The sequence below is a fragment of the Erpetoichthys calabaricus genome, chromosome 1, assembly GCF_900747795.2.
Source record: "Erpetoichthys calabaricus chromosome 1, fErpCal1.3, whole genome shotgun sequence".
In the NCBI taxonomy this organism is placed as follows: domain Eukaryota; kingdom Metazoa; phylum Chordata; class Cladistia; order Polypteriformes; family Polypteridae; genus Erpetoichthys; species Erpetoichthys calabaricus.
This window is the reverse complement of record NC_041394.2, coordinates 65,246,303-65,267,244: the sequence shown is the minus strand read 5'-3', so window position 1 is coordinate 65,267,244 and position 20,942 is coordinate 65,246,303. Positions and strand designations below refer to the sequence as shown.

At 37.7% G+C, this 20,942-nt stretch overlaps 1 protein-coding gene across 1 annotated transcript; it reads left to right on the top strand.

The window, feature by feature from the left end:
- The first annotated feature begins 1,782 nt into the window (after window positions 1-1,782).
- On the top strand, window positions 1,783-20,655 carry LOC114645768 (uncharacterized). The gene is made up of 4 exons (XM_051932805.1): window positions 1,783-1,842; window positions 2,112-2,447; window positions 15,783-16,115; window positions 20,259-20,655. Exons 1-4 carry the CDS (start codon window positions 1,797-1,799, stop codon window positions 20,396-20,398), a joined length of 855 nt encoding a protein of 284 aa, XP_051788765.1. The 5' UTR covers window positions 1,783-1,796; the 3' UTR covers window positions 20,399-20,655.
- Window positions 20,656-20,942: the final 287 nt, after the last annotated feature.

Sequence of the window (20,942 nt, the reverse complement as noted above, 5' to 3'; positions counted from 1 at the left end):
AACAACAGCGTAAATCATTAATCCAGAACTAATATACTAAAATGCACATGTTAAGAATATACAGTACTCTTGATGTTATCATTGAGCATATCAGTTTTTAATTTTATAAAAAGCCCTCCATATATATTGTCATACCAGGACATTTCATAAAATAATTCAAACTAATGGTGAAGTGAAGAACATTATTGAATGGAGGCAAATATTTAAGTCAACAAGACACCAGTAAAAGGGCTATAGTAATAGTTATATCCATCCATCCATCCATTATCCAACCCGCTGAATCCGAACACAGGGTCACGGGGGTCTGCTGGAGCCAATCCCAGCCAACACAGGGCAGGAACCAATCCTGGGCAGGGTGCCAGCCCACCACAGGACACACACAAACACACCTACACACCAAGCACACACTAGGGCCAATTTAGAATTGCCAATCCACCTAACCTGCATGTCTTTGGACTGTGGGAGGAAACCGGAGCGCCCGGAGGAAACCCACACAGACACGGGGAGAACATGCAAACTCCACGCAGGGAGGACATGGGAAGTGAACCCAGGTCCCCAGGTCTCCCAACTGCGAGGCAGCAGCGCTACCCACTGCGCCACCGTGCCGCCCCGAAGAGTACATGACACGTGTTTTGCCCTTATTGGGGCTCATCAGGTATACACACTTTTGCATCCCCTTATGGGGATCGAACCTCAGATATCACCTCCAGAGGCTAATAATTATATCAAAAAACAAATTAGTTTCACAATTAAAGATGAACAATTTTGCAAAATAACAGTAACTATAATAGGTGTAATTATCATGTATTGAAAATGCACAATGTCCCCTTGAAAGTAATTGGTGTGTCATTCCATAATCTTTTGATCAGTAAGTTTAGTTAACAAACATTCCCCAGCTTTCATTTCCACAAGTAAATAATTCTCCCTGTAATGTTTATTTTTTATTATACTAATCAGGACATAAATAGATGCCTGTGCCCTCAGCCATTTCAATGCACAATGTTCAAATATCTCAAAGCTTTCTCTTTGCCAGTGCCAAATGGCTGCAGTAACTCTGCCATCACTCCAGCATAGTTTCTTTTTTGGGCTTAATCAGGTTCTGAAGTTTAGTGTGTTTAACTTTTTGTTTGTGTTTGCACCTGCCCTGTAGACTCTTTACTAATTTTTGGGTTTGCTAATTTGTGCTGATTTGCTTGATTTTTTTTTTTTTAATTTTTTGTCTTCTTTATAACTAAGACACAGATTATTTGGTTTTGTACTTCTGTTGATTATTCTGTTGGACCTATTAAGACACAGAGTATTCTGTTTTGAATCCCCCCACCCAATATGTGCATTTGATTTTTAGCATCATATAGTTTCAGTTACTGTACTGGTCTGGAGGGATGATTATAAGAAATCTTCTTGCATCTAAAAACAGGGATATTTTACATATCTTGATGTGACTTTAGTAAAACTCAGTACCCAAAACAAATTGCCAGTTCATACCTGCTGTCAAATACAACAAAGAAATGACACTGGTACAGAACCTAGAAAAGTGATTTGTCAGAAATGCTGAAATTCATTAACTTTATTCACTAGTTTAATGTTTTAAGTACCAGTTCTACTCACAAAATGTGTCAGTAAGTGATTTCAGCATGTACTTGATGTCCTAGTTTGTGTACTCCTTTTATCTACACATTTGGTGTGTCCTTCCTTTTCATTTATGTTCCTCCCAGACTGACCAAGCAGCTACATGTCATCAACACGTTTCATGAAACATCTTCACTACAACACATAATGCTACATGTGTAGAGAAAATGGATAACTGCGCTGTTGCTGTCGGGCTCCTGATCATCTTGCAAGGTAGACTTATCTATCTAGCTATTCACTGGGTGAAAAAATATGTAATTTAATGAAGTATGCAGTAAAACGGTAGCTTTGTTTAAATTCTAAAAATTATGCAAACTGAGAAAATGAGTAATTGTGCTTTTGTGCTCACGCTTCTATCTATCTATCTATCTATCTATCTATCTATCTATCTATCTATCTATCTATCTATCTATCTATCTATCTATCTATCTATCTATCTATCTTGAATTTACTCTCCTAAATACTTTTTTTCTTTCCCTCAGGAATTCTGGCGAAGCTACACGTGTCTCAGGACAGGGAGGTTCGCGCAGACGATGGAGACGACGCGATTTTGCGGTGCTACTTTACCTGCCAGCACGATGTGACTCTCGGCTCATTCAAGTGGTACAAGGACAGAGTCGGGGGCCGAGAAGTCTCCGAGAAAAGCTTCCATAATCGACTCGACAGAACAGGCACGCAGACATTTCTGAATAAGAAGGACGCTTCAATCACCATACGCCGTGTTTCTTTCCAAGACGCTGGGGTCTACTTCTGTGAAGTCGATTTAGCAGGAGTGGGAAAAGCCAACGGCAGTGGAACGGAGCTGAAAATTAATGAAGGTTGGTGTCACTTACAGCACATTTATTTGTGTCGTGGGTGCAGTTGTTTAACTTCGAAGCCGATGTGTTTACATTGATACACACGGAACAAAAATGCACATTTTCATCGAACACACTTTTCCAAAATGATCATTGTTATCAAATTTATTTTACAGTTGAGTACAGTTAATAGAAGGATGTTCGGCCATCCGTTTGTATCCTTTTTAACTGTCATTTAAGTTAAAACTCTATAAGTGAAAATAAGCCCATTAAATTGCATGTGAATAGTCAAATTACTAATACGTGCTTTAGAAAATCAGCTGTTATGAAGTTTAATTTAAGCCATGTATAAGGAAATCAATTTAGATAATAAAATAATAAGTATAAAATAAAATTGAGCTGAAAAAAAACTAATTGCATTACTTTCGTAGTATTTTACTGTATATTACGACAAAAATCGAATACAATACAGTGACTTCACAGTAAACTGGGACACAGAATCAATATGATGTAGCATTAGCTTTTGAATTACTGTAATTTTCCTAAAACAATTTTAGTTATTAGACTTTGTAAAAACTAACAATAACTGCGTTTGTGACCTCACAGTTAAATAACTGGTAATATAAACTACCAACCAATCACGTTTCCATTAAACATAAACATTTTAATCCACTGATACAGTATCATCCATCCATTATCCAACCCGCTGAATCCGAACACAGGGTTGCGGGGGTCTGCTGGAGCCAAACCCAACCATCACAGGGCGCAAGGCAGGAACCAATCCCGGGCAGGGTGCCAACTCACCGCAGGACACACACTAGGGCCAATTTAGAATCGCCAATCCACCTAACCTGCATGTCTTTGGACTGTCGAAGGAAACCGGAGCACCGGAGGAAACCCACGCAGACACGGAGAGAACATGCAAACTCCACACAGGGAGGACCCGGGAAGCGAACCCGGGTCTCCTAACTGCGAGGCAGCAGCACTACCACTGCGCCGCCCTGATACAATATCAGTATTTAGTAAATCAATTTCATGTTATCTGGTAGTAAAGGAACAGTTGCTTTTGTAATGTAGGGTGTGATACAGGTTCACCACTTTATCAAATAAATAAATAAATAAATAAGATAAATAAAAAAACAAATCATCTTCTGTATCAACAAAACAACCTTCAGTACACAGAAAACGTCGTTTTCTAGCCCTCTTTAAGTTTTTATTTCTCAAATAATAGCAAGTCATACAAGATTTATTTACAATGTTGCTTCAATGGGGCGTTCCTCATGCAAATATACTAACTTTATGCAAACTTAGTTTTCTGTGCCATTATGACTTTAAAGCTATGCAATTATTCACAAAAAAAAACTTAAAAAGTGAAACAATTAATTGATATTGACAGCTAAAACCATGCTTAAATGTAAGTTTACATGCATTTAATTATTTAAAATAATTGAGTTAACCATTTCTTCTATTACAAATTTTTGAATTTGAAAATATGAAATTAGTGTGATGATATTTTTACAGGATTATTTTTTTTTACTGTGTACTCACTTATTTTTCTCAAAATGTACACCAGGTTGACTTCTGAAGGTCTCTAGAATCCTTCTCCTGCCCACCTTATTATCTGATTCCTTATTTCTTATGTCTCTGGTTCTCAGTGTGAATGAAAACTTTCTAATGCTTGTATGATATCAAACAATTTTTTATTAGTGCCCCTGTAGCCAGGATTTCATTTTTAATTGTCATCTTACCACACAAATGAAATGCTATGAAAATGCACAGATTGAAAATGTCCCGCAAATGCAAAACGGACCAGTTCAAACAATTTTACATTTATTTGATGTCTTATGATAGAGGATGGATTAGCCTGCTCTGATTACACAATACATTTTTCATTGCAGTATTTTATTGTGAAAAATTACAGTTAACTCCTGTAAAATGCTGGCAGTTTTTTATTTACAGTGCATGGGTATGACATTCTTTAATGTACATATCCAATTGAAAGTCAGTCCATCTCTGCTCACTCATGGACACATACACACAGAACCAATATTAATTGGCAGTGAACATAAAATGAAGATCTTTATGGATGTAGGAGGAACACTCAGACAAACAATGTGGTGGTGGGCAGACTCCACATAGACAATAACCAGCCATGGGAATCAAAATCAGGTCTTGCGTCTGTTATGCAGTAGCACTAAACACTCTGCCACCCACATTTTTTATTGCTATATATGAAGTTATTTCATGGCACTTCATCCAGTCATATTTTAGTTAGGAGTAATAGGGGCTTCACATGATTTGGAATTACACAGATGATATGGGGTGGTGGTGACAGGACCTGAAAACCTGTGCTTTGTTGGGTCAGCTGCATTATCCTAAGGCCTGAATACATTCCTTGCATGCCAATTTCTGAAATCAGATAGTGAAATTATTGTCCCGAGTTGAGCTATTGAGTTTAACAGGTTAGATTACATTTTATTTGTCCCCAAGGTTACAACATTTTGCTCACAATACTGCATTTGGTCATTTGTTTATGATCTCCTTATGTCTTTTCTAGGTTAATTTCAAAGACTAAATTGGCCCAGTTTGACAGAGTGTGTGTCACAATCTGTTGTTGATTCTTGTATCAAGTGATGCTGAGAAAAAACATCAGTGCCTCACAATCCTGTAATAGAAAAATTAAGTCCAAAATAGCTCAATGGATGAAAATGTTTAAGTATGATTTTGCTGGTTTTACAAAAAACAGACTCATCTGTGAGGTTTTGCAAATGTTCAGCTTTTTGGCAATGTAAGTTATTTTCAAAGCTCACTCCCTTTCAACGATGATAATGTTTTTAAAAAATGCATTGTCTCTCAAATAATATAAAAATGCTAAATCATAAATCAACAAAATAAACTAATCTGAAATTATCATTATATCAAATTGTATCCTAAACCAGGGCAACAATCTGCTATAAATGGAATATATAAAGCTGTTGCAGTTAAAAAACACTTCCAGAAATGAACATGCTTTCAGCCTTAAAAGTACTAATAGCACAAATGTCAACTTGCATGCAATACTGTAATATGTAGTTATTTTTTGCAATTTGGACAAGGATGAATGAAATGATTTAGAATGAATGGAAATTATACCTTAGGAAATTGAAAATAAAACATACAGTAAAAAGTGCAGTCTGGCAACACATGGCAACTCCAGTTTTGTTGTACCCATTTACCAAAATGTTTGATTTAAGATGTCAAAGTGTTCAGAAGCTGTAAGTTTGAACTGAATTGGTCTTTGTACTGAAGTAATTCAATTCTCTTGCCATAATTTTAAATTAATCTTGTAAGACTGAGAATCTGAGAGTGACCTGAGGTAATCACATTTATTCTAAGCACACAAAGAAAATATAGCAATTCAACAAAGCCAAAGGAGGCAGTGAGGCTTTGTGGTTCACAGACTGAATTTTAAAACTCAAAGCTACCCGTTCAGTCACTGATTCAGCCCATGTGCAGGTCTCTTAGGGTTTCTTTACCCACAATCATAAAAATCACGTATGAAAAGAATGGCAAAATACCTCAGAACCTGTTTTTGTTTTAAAAAGCATAAATTTTATGTTCTTTTTTTTAAGATGTATTGCATTTTGAAATTCAGGAACATTTTTAGATGGCCATGTATTACATATTTTTGAGGCAATATCTGAAATGCTGCATCTTTTTTAACCTTTATTTTTATGAACAAACACATTTGTAAATTGTGCACTTCACTGTTTATAATAAGTATTCATAATTCATCATTTTTTCTTCAGAGAAGTTGTTCTAAATTAAACACTAAATTTATGACTGTTTAATAAATAAATTAAAAAACAGGATTGTGTAAGTTGTGTACATAATGATTGTTCTTATTCATATATTAATGTTACACATTCTTTTGTGCATAATTAATTGTAGCCTGTACAAAAATAATTTAAATGTTAAAAGAAGTGTTTAATCACTGGACACAAGTTATAATTTGTAATTTTTACCGATCACCCACTTTTGTTTCATATTTTCCAATTTGTTGACCACTCAACTACACTCAATGAAAATTACCTAAGATGTTAACAACCAGATACTTTGTTTTATTTCATCCATCCATTGTCCAACCCGCTGAATCCGAACACAGGGTCACGGGGGTCTGCTGGAGCCAATCCCAGCCAACACAGGGCACAAGGCAGGAAACAATCCCGGGCAGGGTGGCAACCCACCGCAGGACACACACAAACACACCCACACACCAAGCACACACTAGGGCCAATTTAGTATTACCAATCCACCTAACCTGCATGTCTTTGGACTGTGGGAAGAAACCGGAGCGCCCGGAGGAAACCCACGCAGACACGGGGAGAACATGCAAACTCCACGCAGGGAGGACCCGGGAAGCGAACCCGGGTCTCCTAACTGCGAGGCAGCAGCACTACCACTGCACCACCGTGCCGCCCTCACTATAATGATAATAAATTAATTAATTAGCAGTTTTGCTTATGCCAATAATCAATGAAACATTTCACCAAGACTGCCACTTTATTTTCTTTACGTTTCTCAGTAGATGGATGTTCTCAACTATTCGACTTACAGTACATGAAAGAAATGAAACGCCACCCTATTTAAGAAGGAGAATTGTGCAATTTGTTGATAAATGCAAGGGCAGGTCAGATTAGGTTAGGGTGGGGAGCATGCACTGATACAGTACATTGCTGTACTCCCCACATGATGAAACAGCTCAGGATTCCTTTTGGCATACCCCAGGGCATACACATGTTTCAGTCTCACCCTCTGGAAATGACCATCTATCTGTCACAGCCAGGTGTTATGTTGGCATCCCCTTGGCATGGTCCTGCCTCTTGGATCCTCAACAATGAGGATCCTGTGAGCCAGATCACCATTGTGGAATCGTACCAAATGGCCGTAGCACCGTAACTGATGCTCCCTTACAGTGCAGATAATGTGCCTCATTTGGAACTCCATGAACAACTGTTCATTCAACACAAAATCAAACCAGCAGTACTCAAGGATTCTCCGAAGATACACAGTACTGAAGGAGTCCAGTCTTCATTTCAGGTCACTGGATAGCATCCATGTCTCATAACCATATATCAAAACAGGAACCACCAGGACTGCCCTTATATAAATGCAAGCTTTATAGAAATATGATCATTGTGTATAAATTAACAGTAAGTACAGTGGAGACTTTCAAACATTCAGTGAACAAATTTTTAAGTGCTGATTTTTTTGGAGTTTCTTCATTTTACAAGGCTTTCATTCAGTGTTTCTGTTGTGCAACTTTAGTGTTTATATCACAGACAGCAAACAGACTGCAGCTTGAGGACCTTTTGCCTCAAATTTAGTCAAAAGCAAAAGCAGACATACTTTAAGTCCTTATATTCTACTCAGTTTAAAGAAGGTAAGACACAGTCTAATAGGTTTCTTGATTAAATAAAGATACCACAGCTAGATACTCTTAGTGCTGTGGAACTAGATAAACTCTGCCACTTTCAGAATTACTAGATGCTATAAACCCAGCCCTGATGGCTACACAGTGGAATTTTATAAAAACAAAATTCTCAAATAAGTTAGCTTCATTATTATTAGCAGTGTTTATAGAAGCTAAAGACAAAAAAAATTCTGCCTCAAAGTTTTCGCCGAGCATTAACTGCCATCTTTTCTAAGAAGAACAACGACCCATTACAATGTGCATCATACAGACCGATCTCTCTTCTGAATAACAATATTAAGATACTCTCCAAAGTTCTAGCCAGAAGGATTGAGAAAGTGCTTCTTTCTGTAATATCACAAGACCAAACAGGATTTATTAAAGGCAGACACTTAAGTTCTATCCTTCAACATTTGTTTAATATAGTATATTCACCCATTATATCTAACACCCCAGAGATCTTATTATTTTTAGATGCAGAAAAAGCATTTGATATTGTTGCATGGGACTATCTATTCACCACATTGCACAAATGTGGGTTCACAAATTTGCTTTTATTTGTTAAATTTGACTTGAGTGTATGGAATTGTTACCTGTTTCTAATTAAAGTCAGTAATAATATATTTTTTATAAAAAAGCTAAAGGAGAAGCCTACTTGACACAGTTATTCATAAGCTTGATAGAAGGTTTACTGATAAGTTCAACGATTCTATTTTAGTTCCCCTTTTTACACAAAAAGTATCTTACATTGATAATACATGAATACAAAATGAAAGGAAATGGCAATGTATAAGTATTGAATAAAGTAGTAATATAACAGATATACTGCCGTGGGTTGGCACCCTGCCCAGGATTGGTTCCTGCCTTGTGCCCTGTGTTGGCTGGGATTGGCTCCAGCAGACCCCCGTGACCCTGTGTTTCGGATTCAGTGGGTTGGACAATGGACGGATGAATAACAGATATATTAAACATGTAGGTACATCTTGAACAAGTCAGGGAGAAATAATAAAAATGTTTAATTGTATAAGTAAGTTTATTAATATTTAAATGGGTCAAATGATTGAATTTGTATAACTGAAACAAGTACAAAGGTAATTAAAAGCATGGGCTCCAAAACTATTATATCAGTTGTTATAGCAGACTTCAGAGAAAAACAGAGATAAAACTTTTTAATTTGGGATGAAAGATGGATTACAAATGTAGGTTAGTTTGTAATCAAAAAGTCAGTTCTATCCTTTATCAAAGTCTAATACAGAAAGTAAATGGTGAATTCAAAAAGTAGGCTACAACCAAAGAGTCAACCTAACTCAACCAAACGCAACCCAACACAACACACAAAGTAAGGTTGTTTATTTTAATGTCTTTTATAAGTTCAGAGACCTAATCATATACTATATATAGACCCCAGGTCCTCATTAAGAGGTGTAATCACAGCACCAGAAGAGAACAAGTAAGCCTTAATAGCACCCCAGGGGTCTTTTGCAGAACACAAGATTTTGTGTCAGTAAATTAGCTGATTCCAGAACACTGGATTTCAATCAGCTCACGCAATCCCGGATAGGTTGAACCCGATTCATGCATGGTCATGGCAAAATTTACAAGACCTTATGCGTCCATCACTGAACAGCCAATCAACCACACACTATAAGTTTGAGAAACAGATGGAACAACCTTCATGCTATCAGGGCATGATTATTAGTGGCATATCCATATTACTAAACGAGAATGGTAAACCGGATATGGACGCAGGGACCTGCCCGCGGACGCAAAAGACATAGTGCGCAAGTGCCACACAAAGCCCCCCCCCACCCCAGTGAAACGGGAGAAACTACGCACGTGCGCAGGCGCCACACAAAGCCCACCCCCCCTCCCCCCACACCAGAGCAAAACGGGAGAGACTACGAACCGTCAGAGTAGGAAACAAAGTAAAACGTCATAAAGAGGTTAAAGAACAGGGACAAACACATGGAGAGGAGGTTACAGAACAAAGCCCCCCTCCCCAGAGTAAAACGAGAGAGACTACGAACCGTCTGACATGCCGCGAGCAGGATAAAGCGAGGTCAGAAATAAAACACAGAGTAGGAAACAAAGTAAAACTTTATAAAGGGATTAAAGAACGGGGACAAACACATGGAGAGCGGGTTACAGATGATGAAAACTGGAATGCAACAGCTTCAAAAAAACCTATGCACGAAACACATGCACACCGAGATACAGAATATAAAGGCAGAAACAACGACAGTTAAATGTCCACACCACACAGCGGAGGCGGACCCAGAAGGTGCAGGCACCTACATCGTGCATCGGAAGGCGCAGTAAAATACAAAAGGCAAAGGCGCCTACACAGCATGGTAAAAACTGACATAATATGGAAGGCGCAGACGTCGTTGCCATATTGTGAGTGGCACTAATGCGTGGTGAAGGCGCAGGAGGAGACATAGTAAAACAAGAGGAGTCAACGCCCTGCCCCAGAGTGAAACGGGACACACTACGGAGTCCACAAAGGTTCATACATCAAACCCGAGCTGGTATGGACATGCGTCTGAAACCGCAGAAGCAAAACTGTCTCGGCTCCAAAACCAAACAGCTCAACAACTAACACAGCTTTGACACCGAGCCCGCGTGGACAGATCTAATGAACGTGGACGCCTACAACGCGCGTCTCAAACTGCATAGGCAAAGCAGGCACGGATTCAACACGACACAGCTCGAGTGACCGAGATACAAACATGCGCCTGCCTGGATATAATTAATGAACGCAGGCGCCTACAACGTGCGTCTGAAATGCCGCAGACCAGGCAGGCACTGCTCCAAAAAGAAAGAGCTGGACTAAACGAGATACGAAGTGAAACGAGAAACACTACAGAGTCCGCAGTGCTCCACAATGCACCGCATTATAGTTCGGAAAGAGCTTCGTAGTAACAGTGGGGAGACCCAGAGTGACACGGGCGAACGCTCCGTATTAAACATACGTCATCCTCACATGTCCAAACTATACAGCATAGGTGAATCACATTACAGTAATGCATTATTAACAGTACGATAAACATCACAGTATCGCAAACAAATGAAAATTATTACTCGAAAAAGGGAAAATATATTCACCACGGACCAGGTGTCATTGAAACAAAAGCAGAATAAAGCAAGATCAGAAATGAAAGACAGAGTAGAAAGCAAAGTAAAACGTTATAAACAGGTTAAATGAGAGGTCCAAACACATGGACAGCAGGTTACAGATAATGAAAACCGGAATTCAAAAGCTTCAAAAACAAAAGCTCGACTGACCGAGATACAAACTGAAACGGGAAACACTACGGGGTCCGCAGTGGTCCTCAATGCTCCACATAATAGTACAAACAGAGCTCCGTATTAACAGTGGGGGGCCCCAGAGTGACACGGGCGAACGCTCCGTATTAAACGTGCGTCATCCTCACACGTGGCTGCCCAGCGGGCACGGGTTCAAAACGCCGGGGGTAGGCGAGCGAAGCGAGCAGGGGGCATAGCCCCCTTGTCCTTCAGAAGAGGAGAAATGCAGAAGCAGCAGCTGCCAAGCAAATGGAGATGGAGTGAAGTAATATCACTGAAAGAATGAATGCATAAAATAGTTAATCAGTGAAATCTATGTAAACTTTGTATGGTAAATTTTTGCATTAAGCAAAATGTACTTTGGTAATAATCATTGTGCTCTGTTTTTGCAAAATTGATATCAAAAAAGTCTAACACCCATGGCATTAAGTGTTCAAGAAACATAGAGTCATTCTAGTCTTTACTGTGAGAGATATGGAATGTTGTCCTGCCTACACTGAACCCTGTATTGTTTTGGAATTACTTGATAAAAGAAAGCAGAGGTTAATTATTTTCATGTTCTAATCTGTAACAGAAGACACACGGTACCCACTCTTTAAATGGTACTTACTCTGTTCAAACGTGAGACCCTGGATATTTGGCCTCAACATTTGTACAGTTATTGTATGTGCCATCTCATATTATTTTGAGGACATATTGATATTTGTACTGTGTATTTGATATACATACTTGCACTTTATTCATAAAGGCCATCAGCCAAATGAACTAAAATAAAATGCAAATGTAATACGGTTACCTTAATCTACTACAGAACTCTGAATTGAAAATGTATAGTGCATTGGGTATAGGCATCTTGATGAAGAACAGAGTCTTCAGAGGTGTTTCTTTAAAGGATGAACATGTCATGTTTTAGAAGGTTATCCTGATATATTAAACTCCTGGATGTAAAATACTAATGTTCATGTAAACACTTCTCTGGGCATGCCAGAATGTTTGATCGCAGCCTGATTATGTTTCTCTGGGCAAAATTTTGTAAAGGACTAGTGCTTCTTTGTCAATTATTCATTCAGGAAGGGCCTCAGCATTTTTAACATTTCATCAGCATTTTCTATTTTTTAAATAGTGCAGCTGGGATCAGTATTTCTGACAGGACATTTATGGCCTTTGATTATATGACTAGATACTCTACTCCTTAAATATTGCAACCTCAGAGCAGTAATCCTTCAGGTTAAACTTGCTATTTTACATGTTAGTTTCAGAACATTGGCTGCTGTAACTGAGCTGGATTTAGTCTTATCTTTCTTTCTGGAGCAGTCAAACCCTGATCTTGTTCCAAAAAATTGGGATTTGCAAGTTATCCACATCTTTGGTCTCACATATCATGTAATTCTGACTTAGTGTGTTTTAGAGATGCTGGTTTGGCTAATTCCAGGGTTTGTGGAATGGAATTATCCTGATTTCAGTAAATCCCGATTTACTTTAACCAGATTTCACACTAATCCTGCTTGCAGGAACAGACCCCAGCAACTGCAGAAAAAAATAACCCCAGAACCTGGAGCCTTTTATCTACTTAAGAGCCTCAACCCCCACAATAAAAAACAATGAACTAATAAATTACATAATTAAGGAAATATAAGACTAAAATTAAAAACGTCATTCATAAAAAAAGTAACCAAACAGTAAAACCTAGGGCTAAGACCCAAACAAATCCAAGACATCTATAAGTTAGGCCAGCCAAATGATAGGCATCATTCGAATAAAGAATTCTGCTTGGCACAAAAGGACTACTTAAATCCACTAAATAGATCAGTGAACAAACATGTTAAGATTTAAGCAATATAAAAATTTTCAATTGTATCTGTTGGTTATTGGGAAGTCCATACATACGAGATAGTACTAGAGTATTACTCTTCCGTGTGTATGTGTATGCATGTGTGTTTTTGAATAAGTGAGCTTCTGAATTTTAGAGCATCTGAAGTTTGTGTAAAAAATGTTTAGGAAGAGCACTATGTAGGCCATGCGGGAGTCCAAGCATAAAAAATGAAAGCATGACTAAGAGCCCCATCATCAGGATAGTCTAGATAGAATTAAATAATCTTTTTTTGTTGAATTATTACTTGGGAAAGAACCATTTCCTTCTGGGAAGGGTTTATTACATAAGAAGTTGGTTCTTTGTGCTTTGAAAAACTTCCTAATATGTAGAAAAACAACAAAATGTTCAATGTATGGTAGGCTACCTAAAAGGACAATAACAGATTAAGAAAGCCCATAATTAGCCTCTGTTATTGTACATATGCAGTAAGAGTCCTTTAAAAATCAAAACTCATTGGCATTTCAAAAATCTGTTCCCATTTGTTCATGGCTACTTACTGTTATGGATCTAAATAAATTAAGGTTCTTTCTGGAACCTTTGTGTGGATGGGTCATTTGGGAACCAAAAATGGTTCTTCTATGGTATTGCTCTAGAAAACCACTCCAGCACCTTTGTTTGTAAGAGTATAGAATGGCAGTAAACAGATTAGCAAACATATGAACATGGAACTCCAGTGTAAAAAAGGACTTTGCAAACAGGTGCTGGAACTAAAGATATTATTTCCTAAAGTCATTAACTTAATGATCACTTCAGGCTTTTTTACTTTTAAGCTCAAAAAGCTGTAACTGAATCAAACCTGCAGTTCATTAAACCACTAAGTTAACAGAGGAAAATCAGCACAGGAAGCAGTCCTAAGTAATAAATAAAGCTGAATATTATCAGCATGGATATAAAACTGGAGACAAAACTGAAAAATATTTTTTGAGGCTCATGAATGTTTTCATTAGGGTCATTCACCCTGGAGAGGGCAACAACTTTATCATTTCTAATCCCTGCTTGATAAGTAGTTGAGATATCAAATTTTATTAACAAACAGGCCACTTTCGACAAGTCTCGTAGCAGCCCTTATATAAATGTAATTTTTATGATAAGTATAAATCTTAATTGGATAATTAGCTCACTGTTTCTATTGCTTTAAGGCTAACTTTGTTGAGCAGAATTCGTCTTTTTTGAGAAATATGCACAGGTACAGTATGTACTTGCATAGAGTCTAGGAACTCACATTAACAATAATAATAATTCTTTATATTTATATAGAGCATTTTTCACTTCTCAAGGCACTCTCCACATTGGGAGGTCCTGGAACGTGAGCCCATGACATTACCTGAACACCAATACTAGATGCTTCCAATCCTTGGATAAACTGCTGAAATGTGTCAGGCTGTCTCACAACTGGGGCCATAGTGAATAAGGACTTCAATGTATCAAATACCACATGGGCTTCCATTGACCAAAAGAACTAGGATTTCCTAGTTAGTGTAGTAATTGGAGAAATAATCATGCTAAAGTTCTATATAACATGTTTAATAATGTGCAAATCCTGCACGTATTTGACTTTTTCAGGTGGTTTCTATATTAAGTTCATTGCTATTTTAGCAGGATCCTTTTTTAACTCTCTATACTGTGACTGGCATCAAAGAGGCAGTCAGGAGCAGAGGGAAATGTTGGGGTACCACCCCAGTAACCCCGTTTAATTGAAACGGAATGTCCAAAGAAAATGAAAATAATATAAAGGAATGTGCGTAAGGCACAGCACAAAAGATGCTGAAACCATGTCAGCCAGGTGTTAGTTCTTTGTCTTTTCTCACTCTATCAGTCACACCATGCTTGGCTTTTTATAGCGAAATGACTGGAAGGGGCACTTGGTCAGTTTGCATATTCCCATACTGGGTGTCTTTTCCAGGTTATGGAAAAAGAAGAGTATGCAGTTAGCAACAGCACCCCCTCTTGGTCCAGAGTGGTAGTGTTTACCTCAGTTGAACTTGTCAGGGGACCTCTGGATGCGCATTTGTGACAATAAAAATCTCTACTCAGTATTGTTTTTGAAACACTATTGAAATATCAATAGATAAACCATATGGGGCTTAATGGTTACTCATTAACTTCTCACAGTATACACTATTTAATGCTTCAGTGAAATCACAGAAAATATACTGAGCTTGAGTATATTCATTACATTCATGGCACAGTTTTAGCACTATTACCTGATGAATGAATAATCATGCGGTTAAAACACATACTGTACCCAGTCACTGTCTTAGGGAGACTTCATATTTCCCCCATATATTTTTGTGAAGTCTCTTCCATCAACTCCATTTTTCCTTCCAAATCCCAAAGTTCTGTATGTTTAATTTACCATATCTATATTGGCTTCATGCGAGTGTGGATGAATGTGTGAGTGGGCCTACGATGGACTAACATCAGCTTCAACTATAGCTGGTTCCTGAGCTGGACCTAATATGGTTGGGATAATTTAAAATCTGATTACTCAGGTTTGAAAATGTCATTTTATATTTATGTTTGAAAAATGGTGGTGGTTTACAGAAAAATGTTCTACAGTATGGCCCAGTATAGATTTTTCAATATTAAAACATTTAATTCTTATACTGTTTTAAATCACAGTCATTTTAAAAAATATCCAGAATTTGCCATTGTATATGTACTGTATGTCTATAGAAACTAAGAATTTAAAAGTATGGTATCATCATTTCTATTTTCTCTGCAGGTTCAGAACAATTGCAAGTTCATCAGAATCCTGAAGTCACTTTTAATTTGGGAGAAAATGTTCACTTGCCCTGCCGTTTCACTGCAAGAAATGTTGTGCAGATTGGCTCTTACAAATGGTATAAAGATCACGTTGGAGGGACAGAAGTATCTAATGGAATCCACGGCAAAGCAATTCTGAAAACTAATATCGAAACATTCATTAAAGATAAGAACGCTTCAATAACCATCCTTCAGCCTTCACACAACGACTCAGGCTACTATTACTGTGAGGTGGACCTGTTAGGTATCGGAACAGCCAATGGAAGTGGGACTCTGCTGAGAGTAAAGGAAGGTAGATGAAGATTCATTATATTACCACTGTATATACTATCAATAGTAAAAAGAGAAATATCCTTCATAAACTAATCACAGATGGCTTGTAATAGTATTCAAACACTATAATATTGTTAAATGTTACTAGATTATTGTAATCTGTATTTTATTGCAAATTTATATGCTGAAGTATAATAATTCTAAACAGAAAATTATCAGCAGATAACTTAAGCAAAGTATAAAATTTCATTATCCTGCATTTGTAAATATTCAGACACCCTTACATTAATACTTACTTCATAAATGTTTTTTTTAAGTTTTAATCTTTGAATCGTATGTGATAGGTGCTTAGCAGCTTTGCAAACAACTCACATCTAATTCCCACTCATTCTAGTGGGTAGATATTAGCTAGCTCATCAAAATTTCTAGGACAATATTTGTAGATCACCTTTTTGAAGTCAGTCATGCAACAGATTGATGCTGTGAAGGAAGTGACGTTCAATGAGCAGCTTATTTTTTAGGCTCTCCTTTGTCACAGTGTTCTAGGGAGGTATAGGACACAGGTTACAGGTTGTAAAAATAGAACAATAAACACTCGCCACTTCAGAGTCTTTCTCCACAATATATGGATTTTTGTCCCTGGCCTACCTTTTCTTCCTCTCTCCTGTCTCCCCAGTGATGCTAGTGAGTTTCTCTTCTTTTTTGCCCATTCCCAGCCAGATGAGCTTTGCCTCCACTTAACTCCTGATTGTGAGCACATCTAACTGGGGGAAGGAGCCTTCATTTAAAGTATAGATCTTGATGGCTTCAAGGGTTATGGCTAATTGGCTAACCAATGGTTTCAGATTATTCCTGATGCTTTGGGAAGTATACCCCTTTCCAGGTGCCCGTTGCACCTTTATTTGGATGTAACCTGGGAGTAGCTTCCCGCAGCTTCATTTTGATCGGAAGGACTAATAGGTGGTCACTAGTTGTCCTTTGTCCACCTTCACTACTCCATTCTGGACAGGATCTCCAGTTCCCAGATCACTCTTTTGCATCCCATCAAATTTGGCAGTGGTCCTTAACCAGCTGTCAAATGGCAAATTGGCTTTCTGTCTGGGCAATCATCCCAACCAACTTCTGGACAGCACAGAAAAATCCCTGCAGTGGGCCTCTGCGCCCTGGCGACCTTCACAGACAATAACACATTTCTTATTCCCAGATGATGAGAAGCAACACCACAGCATATTAGGAGTGTTCTGCCACCATACTTTACTCAAGGAATTATATTTCTTGGAGCCTGACCTGCTTTTCAGTTTATAGTTTAAATTTTGACCAAATCTCAATCTCTTCTGATGAAAAGACTGGCATCCTCTACATGAGCCTCAAAATGATTCTTTTTTGAATAACGGTTTCTCCCATACTAGCCTGTGTCATATAGACATGTATTTAACGTAGGCAACTTTGCTCCCTACTCAGTCACTGAACCTTGGGTTTTTTTAAAGTAATTATTGCCGTTTTAGTGGCTTCTCTCAAAATACCTTTCTTGTTCAAATAATGCAGTTTTGAAGGAAGAATCTGGACAATATGACAATGTTTCCATTTCTTTATTATAGGCAAATGCAGTATGATATCTTTAGGGAACTTAGTGCTATCAGAGCATGGGGGCTTAAAAATATCTGCTGACAAATAGTGAAGATGGTAATGCATTTGGAGTGGGAAAGAAAAAGACTATAATCTTAATTCATTCAGTTGCACTGAATGGCGGCATTCATTCACTTTGCCATCCTGCACATTCCAGACCAGGGCCACAATACACTGCTGCAGCACTGGGCACAGGGATGGAACCAGTTCCCTATATGACACCAGTCCATTATCAGACACGCATGCTCACCCACATATAATATACAAACAAATATATACATCCAGATCAGCTAATCAACCATAAATAAGATGAATATGTGTTTTCTTTCTTTAACCAATGCTACAAATATACCCAGTCAACGCTGAGTTCTTCAGCTAGTAAGTAATGAAAATGGACCCTAAGCTTGGCTTAAAATACCATTAAAGAAACTCAGTTTTTAAGTCTCTAATGGTTGTGGTGGAAAATGACAGTTTCAGAGTCTATGGTCAGATGATCAGAGAGGAGAGAAAAACAAAACATGCAGTCAGCAAGATGCTCGAGAAAATAAACCTCCAGGGATTCCAAGGCCAAAAGACTGCATTGTCCATTCTAGACAGCATAAATGTTATAAAGTGATTTACTATTGTATGACTGCTGATGAGCAAACCCCCAATGAATTCGCTTTACTACAAAGCTGCAGAAAACGTCAGTGAACTCAGCTAAATATAATAAAGTCAATATGGCTGGAGAAAATGAACTCATTTTAAGCGGATTACAAGCAGTGCAATGGACTTTTAAATGTCTCTTACAGATAGGAAATGATTGTGTCCAAAAATGTAATCTGAGCTGTGAGGCAGCAGTACTGAGCACTGTGCACCATGACTCCCTGTGATAAAACTAATAGCAATAAATATCTGAATAAGCAGATAGGGAGCATGTCTCCCATAAATTCCATAACAGATTCTCATCTCTCTCAAATGGATGTACAGTTTATTTTTTTTTCCCCTGATGCTTTTGCTAGTTCACTGTCGATTTTACCAAATAAGCGTAACACTAAAGGACGTGGATTCTTCACTTCTTCCTGTTTGCATCAACTGCACAGCACTTTGAGTAATGCTATTAAAGTGGTAGGGTCAGTATTATACAAGTCACATACAAGTCCATACAAAACAACATAACCTTTACGACATAAATACACTGACCCATTTACAGTTTCCTTTTGCATGCGCGTTATGTGTTTAAATGTATTTGCAAGTTTTACTCTAATTTTTAGCCCGCTACTAGGATCAGTATTATACACTTGGGGGTTTGGGGGCTGTCTCATCCAACATTGAGTGCTATAGCTCTGTGATGTCACGTTAGCCTTGCAAAGCATCATAGGGTGCTAGTAAAAAAAAAAGTGCTTCTAAGCTGGCTGCATGGTGAATTTGCAGGAAAATATTCAGCAGATAGGGTCATGGGGGAACACAGCATATTCATTGCCAAAAACACTAGTTATGATGCACTGTCCTTCACAAAATCATAAGAAAATCAAATGAAATTGTAGACAGTCACATCTTGAACCTATTACTGTCACTTGTCTAGTGCGATACCCCATTGACTCAGTCACAGTGATCTTAAGAAATAGTGAGGAACAATGATGTCTACAAGGGAAGAAGGAAACAACTGTTTTGGTCTGTGTGAATGGGGAATAGGCTTATTAGCCTTTTGATTAAGTACAGATATCTGTTTGAAGTGTTGTGTTTACTTCCATGTAGTTCTCCTGTTCTCATTCTTGTGTGCACCACTTTGATTTCCACACAAAATGAAGCTACCTTGCATTGCTTGCACTACAAGATTTGGAACCATGATGAAAAGCTTAATCAGACACTCCCTGTGATTCCTAGTTATATAATTTGACACTCTCAGTAGCAAAAAATTCAGCAGCTGGAGTCGTTTACATGTGGCCTGCAATCCAACTAGAAGTCTTGTTGAGTCCAGTAGTGTGATACTGGTCTAACATGGCCTTGTCAAAATACTGCAGCATTATTTTCTCCTGGGCAAACCCATACACTTCTATTAAACATTCTCAGTAGCAAAGGCTTCCATGTGAAGGTGTTGTCACCATTTTAAAAAATGTGCATACTTTATTTTTACATTTGTATTTGACTATTTGGTGGAAGAATGGAGTAATAGGTTTAATGAAGAGTCCAAGATTCAAAACCTCAGCTACTACACCACGTGTTTGGAATACACATGTTCTCCTTGTATGTGAGTGAACTGTTCTTTGAGTAGTCTAGCATTCCTCCCAAAAACGTGCATGTTAGGTTATGTTTTAAAAGTGTACTTAAAACAGTGTACTCAGAGATTCATTTATGTTTTCTAAAGGTAGTGTTCTTTTATGAGATTAAAGAAATGCTTTAAGTATATTAAGAAATTAGCTCATTAAAAAATAATTTATCTATGATGTTACTTTGTACAGGAGATATAACACCATCCCATTCTCTAATATTTCTTGCTGAGCAATTAGCAGGAATGTGATGTTAATTTTTTCACCTCTTTTTTTTTCTTTCATAGGTCATGCACAAGAAGATGAACCCCTAACCTGCGATTACTCAAATGATAACTGGCTTGAAGTGGCCATCAGAGCAGTCCTGTTTGCTTCTCTTGCAATTGCTTCTGTCCCTGTCACTCGTATTGCTTTGCTCCAACCTTAACAATGCAGTGTGATCCAAAACACAGTCGACACACTTGGGGAAATCAGCCATCTCTTGGCAATCTCTTGAAAGATTCTATTTTAGTTAAATAAGAAGCTTTGACATATATAGTTAGCAGGAAGTAAGATAGTCATCTAATAATGAATGCATACATTCTGAGTAACTTTTTGTATTATTTCTGCATTTGTTTCTGTATGGTGCATGTGTGTACTTTATTGCATACAAACATACATTTTGTAACCTGCTTATTCCAATTTGAGGTCAAAATTTGAACTGGACACCAGTCCATCTTAGGACTGTATGCTTTATTAACTCTGTTTTATTTCTCTTCTTCTTTTTATTTAGATGTGTTTGCATAAAATGTGAAGCACTTATTGTCATCATCATGTTTGTCTGTCTTTCCACATGATAAAACTTGATTCCCAAAGGAACAATTTTGTTGAAATTTGGTACACTTAAGTCCTGAAAAGTTTACACTTTTGCTTACGTATTTTAATTAATGCATGCAGTATACATTTTAAATTTCACAAACCCTCATTAAAAA

Bases quoted from the DNA above. Each gene is read 5' to 3' on its own strand.
- LOC114645768 (XM_051932805.1), top strand. From the start codon at position 1,797: ATGGATAACTGCGCTGTTGCTGTCGGGCTCCTGATCATCTTGCAAG. The intron at 1,843-2,111 runs GTAGACTTATCT...TCTTTCCCTCAG, and splicing joins GCTCCTGATCATCTTGCAAG to GAATTCTGGCGAAGCTACAC. The intron at 2,448-15,782 runs GTTGGTGTCACT...TTTTCTCTGCAG, and splicing joins GGAGCTGAAAATTAATGAAG to GTTCAGAACAATTGCAAGTT.